Genomic DNA, 20,719 nt, shown 5'->3' with positions numbered 1-20,719 from the left:
TAAATACATAGGTACCAGATACAATGAATAATACCAAAACCTGGTAAATACAAAATGGAATTTGCACTATATGAAAAAAAGCTACATATACAGCGTGTATAAGGATAACAGTCAACAATACTGTAACAATTCTGTACAAAAAAATCCAGTCAACAATAAACACAATAATACCAATTAGAAAGGGAGAATATTTGTAACAATTTGATGTGTTTGTTTGCCATCTTTTCACAGTATAAATAACAACAAAATGTTTTTTTTTCTTAGTTTTGAGCACAGTTGGACTAACTTGTTAACAGTTTGCTGTGAGAACGCACTTGCAAGGCCATAAAGGCACAAAGTCCACAAAGCTTTCAAAGCTTTGAGGATTGCCGGTCGAGCTAATGGCAGTGAAACATTGCCGTTTGATATACTATGAAGTATTTTTAAAATCCTGAACTCTAAGTACAGAATTGTTTTCATCTCTTATGACGTCTGATATGTTTTATTCTCTGTCCCGTGACACACTAAAACAACTCATTTGTTGTGCTCATGCCTCAGGGCAACTTTAAATGTTTTAACTAGTAGCACTGCCAAATTTACATTTAAACTATTATAAAATAACCCATAGGACATATCTGACACATTAAATGCTGATTAGTGACTCTTAAATTGTTTCCGTTATTTCACTTTGGAAAAAGTTTTGTATTTCTTATGGATGTCTCTAAGTGATAAAATGCTAACGAATGAGCACATAAGTATGGATAGTTCATCAATTAGCATTTATTTAATGTTTCTAGGCCACAAAACATTCAACGATTCACAGACCAGTAGCAGGATTCTCAAATCTATTCTACAGCTGACTGGTAGGCAGTGTAACAATACATGAAATTGTAACTAATGGGGGGGGGGGAGCCGCAAAGTTTTGAAAATCATTTTTACGTTGACACAAACCTGTTGATTTGAATAAAGAGGCATAAAACACACAGCCTGCCTCTCTGTAAACAAAAGTCAGGTCAAGCATGTTTAAACCACAGCAGTTTGTGTAGCAGTGGCAACGCCCTGGGACTGGAGAAATTTGGGGGTTGGGGCATATTTGGTTTACCCTACTTCTCCCAACATTTCACACTCCGCCCCCCACCCACAATGTACGAGGATGTTGTTGGCTGGGCCTGCAGGCTTCCCACGGCTGTCGCGTGTGTGTGTATGCATGGGCAAATGGCGCAAATGCACATATCATATTTTAATCAACCATGCATTCATTTTTGCTCAACACGAATTTTACTACAGGGCAGGCAAGAGGGGGGGTCGGCTGCAAGAGGACAGTATCTTTGGGCAACGGTCTCTGAAATCTTGTTTCTTTTAATGCACAGAGTAGGACATTTAGAAAATAATAAAAGGCCTTGTCATGGACTAGGGCAACAGATCCAAAACAGGGCAGGGGGAAAAAAACAAGACAAAACAAACATCATGAGCATCTAGTAGTCTGTTCTCATAAAATAAAGGGAAAAAAAAGGATTTTATCATATATTATTTACAAAGTTGATAAGGAAATTTCTAGATGGTGGAGCTGGCATGACAGTTTTACTAACGAAGGAAGGCAAGTTGTACTGTATGTGATGCAGTCTCATGTTGCCCTCGAGTGCTTGAAGTTAGCAACTGCAACAATTAATATGGCGCTAACAATAACAAATTGCTCCATTTTCTCTCCCCCTCTGAGACCACAGCAATTTGTGCCTCCTCCTCAAGACCACTTTCTCACTGCATGACTGGGGTCGCCATTGATGTTGCTGCCGCTGATAATCAACAGCAATCATCTTAATGTATTAAATATTGCATTCTTAAAAGACAATCCATGTAAGAAAGCCCAGGCATAAATCACTCTCATCATTTTTACGCACGTAGGCTAGCCTGTACGTCCTGGACAGTAGCTATGTTTTGTTAAAAGGTGGCTGTGTTGATTAATATACAGAAAACTACCCTTGACCACTTTTATTTTGAGGACAGTACGTGCTCAATTGACTCATTGTTGCAACTGAGCTTATATTTGAAGCCAGAATCATGGTGATGAAGATGAGGATGATGAAGAAGGGGCCTCTCACAAGGACGCATGTCATGACATCAAGCAATTAGGGCAGGATGGAGGACGCAGTATTGGAGCTCCCCGGGTTGATGATGTTAGATACTTTTCTCATGATGACATTGTGGTGTGCTGCATGTTTACCACTGGGAACGTTTCCTGACATCAATCATAGGTAGAAGAGATGATCACTGAGTGTGCCAGTTAGCTTAGCCTATTTTAGCGTTAATACCGCAAGCCAAAAGTCAGTTTTAGTATTTCATCTAGAAAATTGAGCTTGAAAATTTGTTTAACTCAAGCTTAGCCTAGCATTGATAGAGAGAAAAAGAGTTGGCAATGATGATCAAAACATTGGGCAATAAGTGTTTGTTGTTGCAACAATTGTGTCCTATTCAGACGTCCAGTAGATGGCAGTGTTACCCAAAAAAGTGAAGTCGACTGTGCTCAGTGATGGGATTATTCATAAAACGTTCTTATAGCATTACGAAAAAGATGAATTGCATCAAATGTTTGGAATAGCGACAGCCAAAGTGAAGAGTGCCATCTTAAACTCTGCCACACAAGTCAAAGTCTGCTTTATTGTCAACTTCTTCACATGCCAAGACACACAAAGAGATCGAAATTACGTTCCCACTATCCCACGGTGACAAGACATAGTACACAATATACGTCCAAGTAAACAACGCAGAAAATAAAAACAAGAAGGCACAAACAATGAATAAATAAGAGTGATGAATAAATAATAAATAAACAAATAACATCATAAATAAGAGGAGCAAAAATGGAGCAAGTCATCTGACTTGGTTGTTTTAAAGAGCCAATTTCTTTTAAGCCATTTTCAAGGGTGCTAATAACATATCAGATATGTTGAGGCTATTAGTATTTCAAAAATATTACATCTCTTGTAAAAACTATCTTTATTACAAACGGCAATTGAACCGACCAAGTTAAACTTCTGTCCCGGTGACCTCCCGACTGAGTACCCCCCTTAACAATCCGACTACAGTGATCCCTTGCTACTTTGCGTTTCGTTTATCGCGGCTTCACTACATCGTGGATTTTAAACAACAACAATAACAACAACAACAACAACAACAACAACAACAACCAAAAACATACAACGAAGGTCAAAATAAAACTTCTAAATTGAGGAAACTGTCTAACTTTTAGGACAATGTAGTATTGCTCCAAATGTTCGTTTACATTCCTTTAGAAGTCCGTTTTAGCGTATTGGCATGATCGCGAATTAGCATCTTTCCGCTAACTCGTTAGCCTGCCCAGTACTTCTTGTTGGTGACCGTATTTTGCGGATTTCACTTATCGCGGGTGGTCTTTGGAACCAATTATCCGTGATAAACAAGGGATTACTGTACTGGCATTTGAGCATGAAAGGGGGCGGGGCCAAAGGCATTTTGGAAGGGAGCGAAGAAGAAAAAGATAAAAAAAAAAAAAAAAAAAATATATATATATATATATATACATATATATATATATATATATATATATATATATATATATATCACATAATTGAGATCGAAGGAGATACGCTTTGTGGAGGAGGACGGGAGAAGGAGGGAGGGGTGAGAAAGAAAGGGGTGGTGAGAAGGGGGGCGAGGGGAGGCGGCTTGAGCAGCAGCCAGCCAGTGTCATTGACAGACTCTCAGTGGTAAACTAAACACGCTCCCCCGGTGTGTTTCCGCACATTTTCGCTCCTTACCCCCCCACCCCCACCCCCCCCGCCCCTTGAAAAAAAGTCATTTCGGCGCAACACTCCACGCTCTCGCCCCGCGTCGCGTCGGACATGCCGTTCCGCTCGGCGCCGCAAAGCCAGCCGGCGAGATGATAACGACGACTACCAGGACGACTACCAGGACGATGCTGCTGCTGATGCCGACGATGGTGGGGCCGTGGCGGGGCGGCTCGGAGCGGGACCACCCCTACCAGTACCAGCACCACCATCCCGGCTCCTCGGCTGCGGCGGCGCTGCTCTTCCTTGCCGCCGTGCTGGCCGCCGAGACCCGCGTCGCCCTCGCCAAGGATACGGCCTATGTGGAGGTGGTCCTGTTCGAGTCAAGCGCCAACGGGGATTACACCACGTACACGACGGGCTTGCAGGGACGCTTTTCCAAGGCTGGAGCCACCATCAGCGCCGAGGGGGAGATCGTCCAAGTACGTGTCAAGTGTCTCGAAACACGCTGCTTTCTAACTTTTCCTTGGCGGAGGTTGACAGGCGTGCGTGCGTGCATGCCCGTGTGCGTGTGTAAAGATGGTACGACTTTGCTGCCCCAATGCGGTCACAAGATGGCTCCTATCTGGTGGAATTCATTCTCACTGGCAACTTTTTTGTTCTCTAATACAAAGTTGATCAAATTTCTCTTTGTGTTTGTTTGGCGCGTTGGGTGCACGCATGTAGTGGTTTGCATGGTGCAAAGAAAGTTTGTTGTTTCGAAGTTTTTTTTTCTTCTTGAAAGTAAAGGGTCTATAACTTCCGGCGTTACACACAGAAAACACGATGGTGCGTTCAGGTGCGCAAGTTTTCATTTTGATTTGCGCTTCTTCAAATATCGCTCCTTGCTTTAACGTGACTTGACTACTGCTGCATCGAAAGCGCCTTATAAATCTCGGATAGCGTAATGTAACGTATTGACGTCACATTTAATGCCCAGACCGCCAATTAACCTCATTTCCATCATATTTCACATGTATACAACTCCAACATACCAAAGATGCATCACATTTAATACCAAAGTAACATAATGTTCAGTCTTCCAATTAACTGTACAGTATGTACATAACATTTAATGTTGTGCCACAGATTTGTCACTAAGGTCTATACTTGTGGACCATTATATTTAATGACATTAAATGATAGTATTTCCATCAGTATTCATGCTTATTTCCTTATAACGTAGGATATTGACATCACATGTGTACATTGGAATCATATTCAATGACTACAAACCTCCAATATATGATATTTATGTCAATAATACACCTAATTTAGCATATTTAACATAAGCTAAAGGCTTTATGTACCATATTTAGAATCCTTGAAAAAATGCCAAGCACTGTAACATGTCTGTACATCAAATTTACTGTATTTACATTGAATGCATCATATGCAATGGTGCGTTCAGATGTTTGACTTGTTTTGCCAAGTTTCTGAATGCATTTTTAATTTTTTTATTTTGCCTCATGGAGTTGGCTGCCGTTGAATTGATAGTGCCTCGTACGACTCCTATGTTGTTTTTACAAATATTTGATCGGAAGCTCGATTGCCGAGCTGATAAGGCTTTCAAATGGTTGTAATGTTTGTCATAATGTGTGTGTATATTTGGCTTGTGTGCACACATGGAGAACATACCTGCGCAGTTTTGTGATATGTTAAGAAAAACACACAGCAGGCAGGCACAAACAATGCAAAAGTATGTGTGTCACGTTTTGAGTGTTTTGCATAGCTCAGCAGGTGCACTGCAGGTGCCCAATGTAATGGCCACGTCATTTGCTCTGTTGTTTATGAAAATCAGCGCCTCCAAATCTGAAACCATGGTTCTCAGTCGTAAAAAGATGCCCTCTTCCGGTCGGCGATGAGATCCTGCCCCAATTGAAGTATCGTGGGGTTATGTTCACGAACGAGCGAGGGCAGGAAGAAGCATCAAATCGAATGTGTAATGCAGCATGTGTGCATCACATTAAAAGCTCTGTGTCCACCGAGTTCATCGCTGTTGGGTGAGTGACACACGGAGAAATGAAAAATGTTGCCTTCCCGCTCGTGTTTCCACGCCTTCGTGGCCGTTTTGGCGCCGCCTGATGACCACGCGCGAGCGCCGGACGTCGGCTTTGCGTCGGAAAACCGCACGCAGTCTATTTAGGTTTGCCCTAGCGTAGCCGGCAACCGCTCAGAGGCGGCCCGGCCCGTCCCGTGTTTGCTCTCCTCGTATTATGACAGTTTTTTTTTTTTTTGCCTGCATGTGATTGATGCATGTGACGACCTGAATAGTATAGCTGTTGTTATAAGCATGCGGCTTAAGATAAAATATTTACGTTGTCCGTAGTGACCTGTCAAGATATTTTCTGCTCTGAACCGTTTTTTCGTCTCTCTGGATTACTTTGAGTGATTTCTATTGTGCAAGGTGTAATAAGCGAGAGGAACCATCACATTAGACTCTAGGGGGGGCTGTGTGGATTAAATTTAACTGGTCCCGCGATCGGGTTTGTAAGTAGAAACATTTGTAAGTAGAAGCAATATTTCTCATAGGAATCAATGTAAAAGCAAACAATGCGTGTGCCGGACGGAAATTCCCCCGAGAAGACACGAAAGACACACGTCGGTTCGGAAGTCAAATATCGGTTCGTATGTCGATGCAAAAAAAAATCGCGAGGCTTCGCTTCGTATCTCGAAAACTTTGTAAGTATAGGCGTTCGTAAATAGAGGTACCGATGTATTGTCTAGCAGTCAAATGTTCTGATTGCTATTTCCCGTTGCAAAAAGACCTTAATTTTGTACATTGTGTGTTTTCTTTAAATTCTTTCGCCGATTCATCAGAATTTAATTAGTCCAAATGTCAGGATTGGCTTTAAAAAAAAGATCCATTTGGTTTGCAGGTCAGGGCTTTAGTTCTTCCTATGGTCCTGTAAAGAGTAAGCAACAAGACTTAACCGCTATACCTTTCGGAGCTGGCAGGACTTGTGTGGCGCCACATTTAGACTATAATGACAGCTCTGGCGGTTTGAAAAGGCATCCAGCGCTCCTTCTCCCGCCCGCCGCATGCTGGAAAGCTGGGCTCTTATGGACCCGTCACAGACGGGAGGTGCCACGGAGCGGGACAACTCCCAGTAGCGGCGGCGGTACGCGAGCACAAGTCTGGAAGCTAGCTGTGCTCTCCGCTTCGCAGCTGGGTTCGACTTTCAAGTCCGGGCCAAAGTCAAGGCTCCCTTCCCAACCCCATTCTTTATTCCTTTTGATGGCACCGCAAATTTGTCAGCACATGACCTCAGCTGATGCTTTCCACTACTTCATTACTCCCTCGCACTGCTGACTTGACACGAAAACATTGGGGTGCCCAACGGAGAGGTTGGGGCCGGTCTGTGTAACAGGAAAGTGGCCCCAAGTAAATGTTGTCTGGAACTAGTTAGCTGTGTGAAAAAGGAAACGTGACGTCTAGCATGAGGAGAATTGCTCGGCTCTATTTGATGATGAAATGGAATCGAAGGCAATTTTCATTTTCAGTCTCCTGATATTTGTGTATTTTTGCGTATTTGTGATCATTTTTTTTCTCTTCACCTACCATTTCGTGAGTCAGTTATTTTTCAGGTGATATTTTTGGCTTTTCTATTTAATGTTTTGCTTCCCCCCCCCCCCATGTAGTAATTATGTGCTTCGTATGTTTGTGTAACATTAGCCATCTTTGGCTCCACCCATTTGGAAGCCTCTAAACCTCCGCATTTGGCAGAAAGGTCGTTTCATCGCCCACATCTTCATCCCTGTGACATGGTGAGGGCCGCCAAAAACAAAGGGGCAAGGGAGTGGTGGGTCACGCCGCCACAATGACCGCCAGCCGCTCGGCGTGCTTTGTTGTGAGCCCAGAATGTGCTAACTAACAACGACGCCGGCCTCTATTGTTGTATTTTATTTTTTGGGGGGCACCGGACAGGCGGTGGTAGCCGAGGGTGAGCACTGCGTTATTGCTCGTCGCCTCACTCCTCAAGTTCAAGAACATGTGGTGCAAAGTTCTTTTCTTTTGTGGACATCATTGCATCAGCCTCTTATGTCTTAGAAGGAAAATAAAAGAAGGGGGGCGGATATCAATGACTACTGCCGTCTTGCACAATAGAAAGAAATAGAAGTCGTGCAGAAGTCAAGGATGGTTCCCAGGTCGTGGTTTGTGTGTTTATTAAGGGCATCATATTCATGTACACGTGTGGAGATGCTTCCGGAGCCTTCCGGACTGCAACACAATGAGGCCACACTGTTGATGGATCGGCTGTGTTCCGTCCGCCTGGAATTTGCCGCTAGGGTAGTCTTCAATGGGAGAGGTTTTTACTCTGTGTGTCTATGGTGGACAATATTTCACGGCAAATCAAAGGCGAAAATTCCCACGCATTTCATGTAAACTTACTGAATGTGAAACAAAAATATTAGTCTGAAGAATGACACAATTAAGAAATGGGAACATCTTCGCTAAACACACATCGTGTATACGAATGAGAGCAACGAATTGACTACCAAACAGCCTGTGGCGTAGTTTCCGGTGTGACCCCCCCCCCCCCCCCCCCCCCTCCTTTCGGTCTTCCTCCCACTCAGCCCCCTGAACCCTGAACCGGGTGGGGGTGCAGAGGTGAATAGCTGCCTGCCGGGAGTTGTGCTGCGGGCGTAAAGCACATGAATGTGCCGCCTGAGCAGATAGGATCAGGGCAGGCGAAGGGGGCGGGGCTGGGGAGAGGAGAGGAGAGGAGAGGAGAGGAGAGGAGAGGAGAGGAGAGGAGAGGAGAGGAGAGGAGAGGAGGGAAGGCCCCGCCAGCTTGTGACGCTGCCTCGGCATTGCTCCACTCGCTTACTTCAAAGTCGGCGCTACTGCGGGGGCGGGAGTGCCTGAGGGCGCCGTCCAAGTCTTCAAAGTCTTTGCCGATGTTGATACGCGACACCGCCAAGGGGCACATGATGTCATCGCGGGCCAACTGCATTCAGGCTCCACACAAATCAAGGTCAAAGGGCTTCCTTGTGCGCAGTAGTACGATACTTCATACACTTTTTCAGTTGGCCTGCTCGCAAACTCTTGCTTGCTACGACTACTCTGAGTATTTTTTACACTGAAAGTTGAAATGAGCTCAGAAGTGATTTTGCTTTCGAACAGTGCTGTTTGGGTTTTCTCCGTCCCGTTGACGAAACAGTGGGTGCACGGAGGGATACATGAGACTAAATAATATGCTTAAGAATTATTAGGAAATAAGTACAAAAATATTTGGTCAAAAATGTTTGATGTTAAAAAAAGGAAACTCAAAATGGATAAGATTTTATTTTTGAAACATTACAAACATATTTAGATAAAATTAAGGGGGGGAAAAAAACCCAATATCATATCAGAAAAGGATTAAAAAATTCCAAATAAGATGAAAAAAATAAAATCGGAACCAACTCCCATGGGCGCTCAAAACGCTACCCGCGCTAATTGCGCTAAAGGCTAATCGTCTGAAATCTGATAACGCTTTATTCGTGACCTATCCATCGTTTTATTTCACTCCAACTACAAATCCTTTCAAAAATTCACTCAAGATGATCATCCGTCTGATAACTCATTGACAGCGCTTATGACAGATCCGCTCCATCAAAGGTTATTTAAAGCCCCGCCCACTCTGCCCACTCTGCCCGCTTCGTCCGCTCCTCGCTTTGTGATCGCCGTCCTTCCCGGCCGGGCGCAAAATAAGCGTCAACAGCTGCATTCTTATTCATCCAGGGTTCACATTGAGGTTGGCCTTTTAGCTCCAAGTCAAGTCAAGTCAAGTTTATTTGTATAGCCCTAAATCACAAACAGTCTCAAAGGGCTTCACATAGCCAAAATTGACAATTATTCTCAAAGCATCCCCTGATCTTAAGCTCCCAAAAGGGCAAGGAAAAACTCAAAAAAACCCTGCCAGGGGAAAATGAGAAACCTTGAGAAGGGACCACAGATGGAAGGATCCCCCTTTCAGGATCACCAGGTTAAACTCCAACGTTGCCCCTCAGGGTTGGTAAGTCAGGGGGGGCTTCCTCACAAAGTCTACGTATGTTGGTCCACATACTGCTCCTGGCGTGTGGATGCAGACAGAACACAATTCATAGCTTGCTCGGCGTCGAGAAAATACCAGAGCTTATTTTTGCTAGCCATTCATTTCTTTTTGTCATCTGGAACTGTGAAATGTGTGTGATTCAAATCCGCTCTGTGAGACGCTCCACCGCTAAAAGCGTAAACTTTCCGATCCAGAATGAGTCCTTGCTTTGTTTTTGTTTCTCTTAACATAGTCGTTCTCAAACTGGGCTCCGCGAAGCCTAGCTTAGGGGTCGGCAAATCTGAAGTTTTCCCTCTCGTACGATTTCCGATTTCTCCCGAAAGCCTTCATCTGTACTCAAGTTACCGTTCTTTTGTTTCTTTTGCAAATTTCTTCCGTTAGTGCTTTTGAAATCTTAATTTATTGGACAGATTAGCTTTATTCTCAATTGCGTAGTGTCTTGATTTCATTTGTTCCACTTTCTGTCAGTACTTTGTCGACTAGTTGGAATGGTCTTCACCTCTGAGGTTTAGCACAGGTTGTCATTCCACTTTGAAAATATTTTTTGCTGGGTCGGTCGGGTGCAGTGTAATGGAAACGCGCTAATGACGACTTGTCAAAAGAGAGCACAGCACGCTGTGCACGGGAAGGACGGAAAAAGCCAGAGGCCAATGCAGCCCTTTGCCGCATCCCACAGGCATGTGACACGGCCAAGTTGTCACGCCGAGGGCGACGTTTTGCATCCCACAAAAGCATCTGGAAGTAAACACGCGGCGGAATGCGACATTTGGACTGCGGCCTGTCTTTGATGTGCACAACAGCTCAAAGGAGTGTGGCTGGAATCTTTCATTTGCATGTCGCCTGATTAAACGCTGGCCATGAGACTCAAATATAGCTTCTCATTCTGCGTATGTAGGGGAATTTAGAAATAGACCTTTTGTTCTTAGGATGGTTGTTTTCTTAGCTTAGCTAAAACTGTGGAAGTAGACAGTGGTTTGGAAGTAATGAACTACAAATACTGTAGTTTAGTAGCATCTTCTGTACTCGTGTGTACGTAAAATTGAATTCTGCGCATCTTCTTCAATAGCCCCCCTAAAGCCCCTTGCAAATATCTTCACACTGTGCCCACCCCAACCGGCTCAACACATGGCCCCGGCTTAGAGGGTCCTCTTTTAACGAGAGGATATCCGGGCCACTGCGGTATGCAAAGAGCCTGCGCATTCCTGACACGAGCGGCTCGCCTCAAAGGTGACTTTCAGGCGATTCGGGCAAACGTCGGATTAGCCGCCCGCCCGGCTTTGGCCGCAGGCCTGCTTGGGAGTGATCACATCGGACCAAAGGCCCCACCCGAATAGATCTGATTTAGATGTATTTTTGATTACACTCCTGCTTGTTTGACAAAATCACGACAAAGGGTGGGGGGGTGGGGTCATTGGTTGGGGTGGGGTGGGGGGGTTTAGCCCCCGCTGCACCCTAGCAGGACCAACTGGTTTGTCCCCATCTTGAAAGGGGACACCGCTATGGGATGCATACGTCCTAAGAGAGGGGAGGTCGTGGCGGCACCTGTCCCCTCCACTCAGAGTGTGCCGACGACGGGCAATCCAAAGCGCAGGCCTGCAAGCTCCTAAAAACAAAATGGCATGTTTGATAAGCGGATTCTTGGAATGCCTCGGATCGGTCACTTTGTGCTCTTGGTTTTTGTGCGGAGGATGATGGAGAACTTTGTGGCGGTGATGACAGGCGGCCGGTCTGTCTCTTTGGCTTTCGGGTCATCCTGACAAAAGGGCCTCTGTTGTCGGAGCTATTGGTACAAACACCGAGCCATTCCGCTACACACGTCGTTGTTGTTGTTATTGATCGTATTGTTGTTGTTTTTTTCAGAAAAAAAATGACCGAAAGTGATTGTAGTGCCTCTTCTTGGGCATGATTGAATTTCCCAATTTTATTTGTTCACTTCACTCGAGCAGTGGCTTACGCGAAGCTCGGCCGTTCCCTCAAATTTCGGACGGCAATGCAAAGCACCAACTCACCAAAGTGGTGCCACTCCTGCGTCAAGGTACCGCGAGAAAACTTCTTTCAAATGGGTCAATCCCAGCCGCAACATAACAGAAGGGTTAAGGTAGCCAAGGAGCCGCCATGGCTGCTACAAAATGTTCCATCACTCCTTTGAGCTGGCCAAGGAAAATAGCAACTGCTCACTGGACTGTGTGAGTCACTCGCTAACATGTTAGCGGCGCAACCCCAGGGGACCATAAAGGCTTTAGCGAGAGTCGTCTTTCATCTTTTTTTTTTTTTTTTAATTGTATCAACCCCCAAAAAGTTGTAGAAGTTGTAAATGGTCTAAGCAGGAGATGGGAGTTCCACACGCAATGCATGATGAGAGCTTGGACCCTTGCACATGTGCGTACACGCGCGCTTCCTTTTTCCAAAAGATTCACAGACGCTCTTTGATCCGCACCCAGTCCTCCCACCAGAGAGGCCTCGAGGATGTGAGCGCAGATTCCATTTTCAAGTCGCGCACGGCTTCCTCTGGGGAGGTACATTGGAATTCCTCGTGCAGAAACAAGCCAGATAGACGACTTGAAGTGCCAGTCGGCCCGGGATCCTCACAACTCGCTTCAAAAAGTCACTCAAACAAAAGAAAACACAGGTGGCGGACCAAAACATTTACCGTATGTATCATAAATATTAATTGACGACTTGTTTAGGGCTGAGAAAAGAAATCAGCTACCACCGTTAAATCGACCACGACAAAACATTTTTGCCTTGAAACTATAATTGGAAGTGAATAAAAGCGGCAACTCTAACTATTGCTCAGAATATAATACTATGACAATGTGCATGCATATATTTGTCTCAATGAGCTCAAAAATGGACTTTTAAATATGTGGGCGTGTACGCGAGAAGCCCAAAGGCCGCACAGAGCGCTGGCGAAAACGGCGCCCAAGTCGCTCCTGTCTCCGATGGGCCCGCTTTGCAGAGTTGTACCAGCTTGTTTTTGCATCTCCGGAGGGGTGAGGTCAGGTGGGGGCGGGGTGTGTGTGTTTGCCACGTCCGTCCCTCGGCAGTGCGTTCGCAACCTGCGGCCCCTTCAGAAGTGGAGCCAAATGCCCCCGGAGGTTAGAAGCGGCTAAGTGCTTTTCTTGTCTCATAAAAACAAATCAAATATCGCCGATCCCTCGGGGGAGTTTCAAGACGGCAAAGTCGTGACGCGGCAAGAAGAGCCGCTTTGCTTTGCCTCGGATAATTAGTTTAGTTTTTTTTCCTCCACTGCACCTCAATTAGGGTTGGGTGCACTTTGGCGGTTGAGGGCCATGTTGGAATTTTTAAAATGGTCAGATGGCCCAAGTCATTTGTTGTGTATGAAAGCAAAACAAAATCCAACTCTTAAAATATAATGTAAAACAGATCATTTTAGACAATCAATTGAGCAAACATTGAGAAATATTTCTTATCTTCATGACAAAATTTGTTCCAAAAAAATTTAAACAAAATTTAATCTTCAACCCATAAAAAAACGTAAGAGGTCAATTATTTATGCAAACTGGTCTCATACATGAACGACAATGTGAATCCCTCACTACTTTGCGTTTCGCTTATCGCGGCTTCACTACATCGCAGATTTTTTTCCAAATAAACATTTAAAAGTCAAAATAAAACTTCTAAATTGAGGAAACCTGTCTAACCTTTAGGACAATGTAGCATTGCTCCAAATATTTACATTCCTTTAGAAGTCCGTTTTCGCGTGTTAGCACAATCGTGAATTAGCACCTTTCCGCTAACTCGTTAGCCTGCCCAGTACTTCTTGTTGGTGACCTTACTTCGTGGATTTCGCTTATCGCGGGTGGTTTTTGGAACCAATTATCCGCGATAAACGAGCAATTACTGTATTGTGATGAGCCAACAACAAATGTCGATAATGTCGATCTTGGGTGGGCAGGATGAACGAGCGAACTCCGCCCACCTCTGATCTAATGTGTCCAAAGTTGTCCGTTACTTTTAAATGGCCGTCCGTCTGTAGGAAGTGCCGTTGTCTGTAAAAGGGGTTGGATGTTTACCTCCTTGGGGGTTTATTAACCCTAACCCCCAGTTCCCCCTCATTCTCCACAGCCCAAGAGAAAACAGGAGCAGGAACAATGCGACATTTGTGTCGCGCGGCGCACCGGGCCCGCCGCTAAACAAACGTTCCGAAGAATAGCGACCGCGGGCCACGGTGACTTCATAAACAGTCGTCAGCGGATCGCTGATGTGTGCGTGATTATTGACTGCTCCAAAGTTGTCCGTAGATGTGCTTGTGAGCGTGGATGGTTGTTCGTCTCTGCCTGAAGGACCCACGCTTGAAATTTTACCCAGAGAAGCATCCATCCAATTCCAGAAGCTTGCAAACTCTTACTTGGGTGTTCACCCAAAACCTCCCAATTGGAAGGAAGTATCCGAGATTTGGTCAAATGTTCTTGGTCCACGCCGTTTGCCACACATTGCGGTGGAACTTCTTCAAGTTTTCAGTTGGAGAACCTGGCCTGAATCCTAATCAGGACGGCATCCTCCCGAGTGCTTTCCGGCACCCCGGCGAGGCCTCAACTTGGCCCGCCACCTTGCCTTGCCTTTTCTCTCCGCCCGCCGATGGAGCTTCTGCTGCAGCCCTGGCCCCTCCCCAACCTTTCTCTGTGGCACAATGGCTTCCCTCGGCGGAGTTCTAAGAGAACAGCGTTTGTCCGATGGCCGCCGCAGCTCCCCCCCCTCCCTTTTTTTTTTCTTTTCTATTGGGGCTCTGTGGGGACAGTGAGCACGAGGGAGATCTGGCTGGGTAGGAGTTACAATTGCCCCAACAAGTAAACAACTTCAGGTAGAGGTGGTCCACATATGGATCAGGAGCCAGCTCATTGCAAGTGGTTGTTTTTAGTCAATGCGAAAGCTGCCTTGTAAAAGTTCACTTCTAACCTAACCAACACATTGCCTTGATTTGAGATATTCACGTAGGCTTTGCTTTCCTGCAACTTTGGACCTCATGTGTCTACCATGGAATGACCTCATCCATACTTGATCCTTTTCTTTGCCAGCCAAGGGCTTTTCCTTTCCCCTTTTTTCCACGCGGCTAACCTCCAAACGGGCAGGGAGCGCACCTCGGCAGGCCCTGGCCCGCGCTTGACGTGGACATTGTTGTAGAAGCGGGTCCCTCTCACCCGGGCAACCGGGCCCCTTTTGAGCCCTTACCCCTCGCTGTTTGCCCAGCTCGCTCTTTACCCTGTCCTAAGCCCACTCCTCTAATACCCCCCCCCCCCCCCCCCTCTCACCGTGGGACTGGAGCTTTGAGAGACGGTTGTGTGAGAGACGTGTTGTTTTGTGCTCACTTGTGCCGCTGGCGGCCGGCTTCCTACGGCGCACCAAAGCCGGCCATTCACTTCTTTTAGCCCCCACTCCATTGCTTCCTTTGACCTCCTTCGGGGAACCTGACCCCGTTTGATCACATTAGGGGACCGAGGAGGAGCTCAGTCCTTTGACATTCCCGTTCGCTCACTGCTTACAAAAAAATCACCTAAGCTTGCTTTACAACGGCTACTTTTATCATGCCACGCCATGCCTCCAGATATCTGCCATAATTGTCCACGTTAACATGCAGAGATGATCGTCCTCTCGGATGTCTCCCTTAACATGCCTTGATCAAGATCCAATTGTAGAAACAGTCCTGACTCCTGTCAGACCACGGGCCACTTTAGATTCAGCCCAGTTCCCTAATATGTTGAATGCCTTAAAAAGACACCGGCTTATCTTATTTATGTCTGGTTAAAAAAAAAAAAATGCCTGACAACAGTTTAAACAGCCACGATCACCCCAAGTGTCAATTTAGGTCATTTTATATCCTCACAGGACTTGAAACCCTGAAGCAGAAAAAAAGCTGATGTAATGGGTTTAAGAAAATCTCCTTGGGGAGTCAACCCTCAACTCCCCCCACACCAATGACACCCCTGCCCTCTTCATCCCCAAATACGGTGACTTGGATCTCTCGGATCTTGAACAGTTCTTGGTGAGCTCTTGAGACTCAAGTTGTCACGGCGCTAAAAAACAAAACAAAAACAAAGGACAAAAGGTTTATAATTCACTGATTTATTGTTTTGGCTGGGGGAAGGGGAGCCGGAGATGAAGGCAACAGAGAAAGAGGGGAGGGTGCTTTTTAGAGAAAAGAAATCCCAGCCCGGCTACACACACACACACACACACACACAAGCCCACGCACTCACACTCTGTGTGAGCCGAGCACAAAAGAAACCTGTAACGCCTCCAGATTCCTTCTCGTCGGGTATCAAAGACATGCTTTGCTTTAGAACAAGAGACGAGTGGGTAAGATAGCACCAAGCAAGCCAGTGAACCCAGCACTGGCCCGGCTGGGTGCTGCCAGTTAATCTCTCAGATAGGATTTTCACCCCTCCCCTTCTTCCTCTTCTTCTCCTGCTCTGCCGCCTCCCTCTCTCTTTTCTCTCTCTCGGTGGGGATATCGCTATTACGGCGAGGCCTTGAATGGAGGGACTTGTCTAACCTGATCACTTGTCAGATTGAGCACAGGGAGAGGCACCCCAAAGGCGCAGCGATAGAACTTGGTTGCACAATGAGGGAAGGCGCTCTGCGTTAGCTGCTAGCTTGGTGCTGCTCTCACGTGGACCCAAAATGATCCAGTTTGTCTTTGGACTGTTGGGCGAAATGAACCCTGCTAGTATCCATTTTCAGTTCCCAGAAAGCTCCATACATGCTACCGGTAGTTCTCTTGTTAAACTGTTAATTTGGAAATTAATTTTTGCTTCTGCCTCGGCCCACTCCGTCCCCCGTTATTGCTCTTTACTAGTAATCAGCCGAAGGTTCTCTTTATCCTCGTCTGTATCCGAATCATTTGGTTGGTTCCTCCTTGAGCCTTACTACGCCACACAACAAAGACACGTCAGGACAATTGGTGGGTTTGGAGCACATCCAAATAGCTTCCGCTTGCTCCTGTTCCTTGACACTGAACTCCTTTCTGGAGTTTAAGAACTTCTGATCTCGGAGGGCTGGAGCTCCCCCAGTTGCCCCCCCCCCCCTTGTCCAGGTTGTCCTGAAAGGTGATCGTGCAGCTATTCACAAGCAAAGAAAGAAGGGAGCAAAATCTTGAAATCCATGACTGGGAGGAATCAATCCATCCTCGCTTTTTTTTTTTTTTTTTTTCTGTCACAGTAAAGACCATTTTGTTTTGACCGGCCGGCAGCATATAAAGAAAAACAAATGAGAAATCACATTTACGCTAATAAGTTGGCCCAAGATTCTTGTCTTATTTTGCGTGTGTGTGTGTGTGTGGGGGGGTGATTAGAGATATTTGCAAACCTGTCGCCACATGTCACACACAGTAAGTTCATTAAGAGCGTGAGAACTACCCCGTGGGAGTAAACCCATCTTTTAGGCAATCTTTTTTTTTTTTTCCCCCTTGAAAATAATACACTCCTTTTTCTTTCTCAACAGTTTGCCATCTCCTTTTTCCAAAGTCACTCTCCAAAGGTGTTTTAGTGTCATTTTTGCCAGCTTGTGTGTGGGCTTAGCTTTTGACTAGCATAGCGCATGAGCGAGACAAGCTGCTCCGCATGGGACTCGGGTGGACTCACCTGATTTTCTAAATTAGAATGTACCAATGTCTTAAAGCATCTCGAAGACATTTCACATTTGTGAAGTGCTTAATTGCAGCAGTCGGAAAACATTCCACGTTATTTGAGCTTCTGGTCCCCCCGCCCCTCAACCAGTGTGACCCCAACGCTTCATCCCGGAAACGGTGTAGGTGAACACTTCCCGCAGTGCGGTTTGGAACCCCAGTTGGCGTTCCTCAAAGAAAATAAAGTCAGAAGCGCGTGAAACCTGAAACCGGCGCTAATGCTGGCTAGCTCCACCTCGGCTTTCCTCCTTGCCTAAACACTGAGGCCCGTTTGGAGTTGAGGGGGATGCGGGGGGGGGGGGGGGGGGGGGCTGGATCGTCAGTGTTGTTCCAACTCATGCACGAGTGTGTGTGCATGCATTTCGAGTATGATCATCTGCTTTCCTGTAAACAACCACCGCTTTATTAGGCACACCTTGTTGGAAAGGCCCGAGGTGAAACCTGCTTTTATAACGATGAGCTCTAAGTTGCGGCTCGTTCTATGATCAGCCCACGGCCAGTAATGCTAATCATATTAGGCACATCCCGACAGTCAGAACTTGCAGTACCATTAAAATGTAATTACCAGTCGGCAGCACAAGGCAAGGACAGCGCTTTTTTGGATGAGTAAATCTTTGAAAATGCACCGATTTTTGCAAGCTCTCAAACAAGACACGCCAAAACTCACTTAGCCGTTCCATACTGTGAAATTTGAAAAAAATTGTTTGGTTTAATTGCTCAGTTGACCTAAAATTATGAAGATGTGAGTATGGGATGCTCAAAAACGTCTCGATGATTCTGCCAGAATCGTCCATTTTTGTGTGAACCTGCCATTCCGGGCCCATTAGACAGTTCTTTGGGAGGCAAGATGGCTGAAGCTTTTTTTTTTTTTTTTTTAAACTATGGCATTGAATGTAGGCAGAGTGTGGCAAAAACAATCATTTCCCGGATCCTTAAAAAGTAAGGATTAGGAAAAGCACGATTCTTCTCATGCTTGGTTAAGCGGAAAAGTAGTGAGCGACAAAAAAAAAAAAAAGAATATTCTTCTCTTTCTGATTGCTCCGAACTTGTCTTTCCATTGGCATATAAGCCCGCCTGCGTGGCTGTATCCAAAACGCTGATGTCATCTTGCCCTTCCTTCGACAGCAAAACGAGTTAAGTGAAAAAACAGACCCAAGTTTTTTTTTGTTTTTTTTTTTCACAGTACAAAAGGTACGATAATTTTGTGGCTTTTGAACATTCCGTGGAAAAGATCAATTAGCGTTGGCGTGCACTTTAAAGGCCAACTTGCCGCCATGTTGTCCGGCTGGAAGGAGGAAAGAAGGGCAGTCCGGGCCCGTCCTCTAATCCCGCTCCAGCGCGCCGAGTTGCAGCAGCTTGCGCCACATTCCACAACTGTGGGGGCTTTTTGGGGAGGGGGCGGGGGGCATTCCTCCTCAGCCGGGGCCATCAAAGAAGCAGCGGTGCTTCAAAGGCCTGTCAGAGCCTAGGTGTTGATGACTGGAACACCCCCCGCCCCCCCACCCCCAAGTGTCCAGTTTTAGCTCAGCCCTCCAACGCACGTACGGGCCGAGCCAGGTATGTGCCGCCAACCTCCTGCGGGGGGCTTAATGCTGCCATTAATCATAGCTCATTACCAAGTGACTCGGACATTTGGGGCGGGGCAGAAATGAAGAAGAGCTGACTTGAGATGCTACACTGCAAAGAGTTTGCTGTTTATTTTAAGATCAATTCTTTGCCTGTAGGACAAGAACATTTGACTTGAAAAAAAATGAACATAGCTCGTCTGAAGCCCGTCACGATTCTTATCATCATTTGCATCTGAGTCAAGCGTGTGACTTTTTGTTTTCTTTTAACGTGAGTATCTGTGCTTCTCCTTTTGCCACCTCTGCTCGGGTGCCCTTGCTTCCCCTCCTCTACTCGTCCTCATCTCCTTCCCAAAAATGTTGGCATCCCGCCCAATGTTGACCTTTGAACTTTGCTGGCCAGGCCTTTGTTCGTGTCACTCTGGATTTGAAAGCCTGAAGAGCTGAAAGTGACACCGGAGAGACTTAAGAGAGTGTGTGTGTGTGTACGTGCATGCGACACACACACACACACACACCATTGACGGTTTTAGGATGCCCTGGCACAGAGTTAATAGAGTCACAAGCCAGGCAGTTGTGCTCAGTGTTGAAGCTGTCAAGTATTCAGCCTTGTGCCACATATCAGAACATTGACATGATATTAGATGTCCCCACTTGTTTGCTTTGTGCGTCGCTACGACGACTGTGCCGCCATGTTTTTTTTCTTTTTTTATGGCGACGATGGCGAGGGTTCACCTTTGGGACATGAACTTAAACGGATTCAAAAGTAAACTGCAATCTTGGGCAGGGTTTCCTAATCTTTGGAGACCTGATACACTTTTTGGGTGGGGAATAAATGCCATTGACGTATTTTTGGAAATCTTTGCAAAGCGCGGCTAATTTTATTACTGTAGACAGGAAAAACTAAACAAACCAAAAAGTCAAATTTCAATGAGAAAACGAAAAATAGCTTGGAAAAAAGGACATCCTGCTCATTTCCGACTCAAAAGATTTCACAAAGTCTCTCTTAAATGAAACCCTCTACTCTATTATCTTAAAGACTGATCCCCCGTGCTCACCCTTTGAACAAATGGACTGCCAAAATAAACAGCGGACGTGTTGCTAGCCTTGCTAATTGCCCCACCCCGCCCCGGTCCGGTCCGGTCGCCACGGAAAAGACAAAAGAGAGGAAGTGCATTCTTCCAGGGATCCCTCGCCAACGCTTGTGTTACAGGAGAAGGAGGAGCGAGGGCCCCACCTGGAGGGCCCTCCCAGCTGCTCCCGTGAAACTGGATCCCCCGGCCGCACTCCTCCGGGCTCGCGGCTCCTACTTTGAAGTTATTTCCAGTGCTGGGAAAAAGAGCAGAGGCAGGGTGGAGCGTGTTGTGCGGATGTTTGCGCGTGACATCCCGGAAGGGAATAGGGACCAACGCTGGTCCGAGCGCTGGTCCCAGCGCTGCACTGGTTTGGCTGTGTATCAGCATCTCAAAATTGCAAAAAAAAAAAAACAATACCAACAAAAGAAGACCATCTTGCTTGAGCTCTGTGACAGGACAATAAAATATTCACACTTGCATCATGAGATTTTCATGGGTCTTCTCATGATGTAAGTTTGTCCTGGTTCTGACCTTGTGGAACTGAATTATGGTTGTTGGTTTTGTGTTTTATGCTGAGTCAACAAACTTTACCACCATGGCCCTCGTAGTA

The 20,719-nt window shown here is 46.0% G+C and overlaps 2 protein-coding genes across 7 annotated transcripts in view; one reads left to right on the top strand and one right to left on the bottom strand.

Annotated features, from left to right (window-relative positions):
• The window catches only part of LOC125993954 (lymphocyte antigen 75-like), a 278,014-nt gene that overhangs the window by 35,369 nt on the left and 221,926 nt on the right, over nucleotides 1-20,719 (bottom strand). The window lies entirely within an intron of this gene.
• Nucleotides 3,769-20,719, top strand: part of znrf3 (zinc and ring finger 3) — a 32,864-nt gene continuing 15,913 nt past the window's right edge. For both annotated transcript variants that reach the window (XM_049763123.2, XM_049763122.2), the window contains exon 1: nucleotides 3,769-4,225. In XM_049763123.2, the coding sequence (XP_049619080.1) occupies nucleotides 3,896-4,225 (330 nt within the window). In that variant the 5' untranslated portion in view covers nucleotides 3,769-3,895. The remainder of the gene's footprint in view (nucleotides 4,226-20,719) is intronic.

Source organism: Syngnathus scovelli, chromosome 3, assembly GCF_024217435.2.
Source record: "Syngnathus scovelli strain Florida chromosome 3, RoL_Ssco_1.2, whole genome shotgun sequence".
NCBI classification, from domain to species: Eukaryota; Metazoa; Chordata; class Actinopteri; order Syngnathiformes; family Syngnathidae; genus Syngnathus; species Syngnathus scovelli.
The sequence above is the reverse complement of the archived record's forward strand: the minus strand, read 5'-3'. Positions and strand labels throughout refer to the sequence as shown.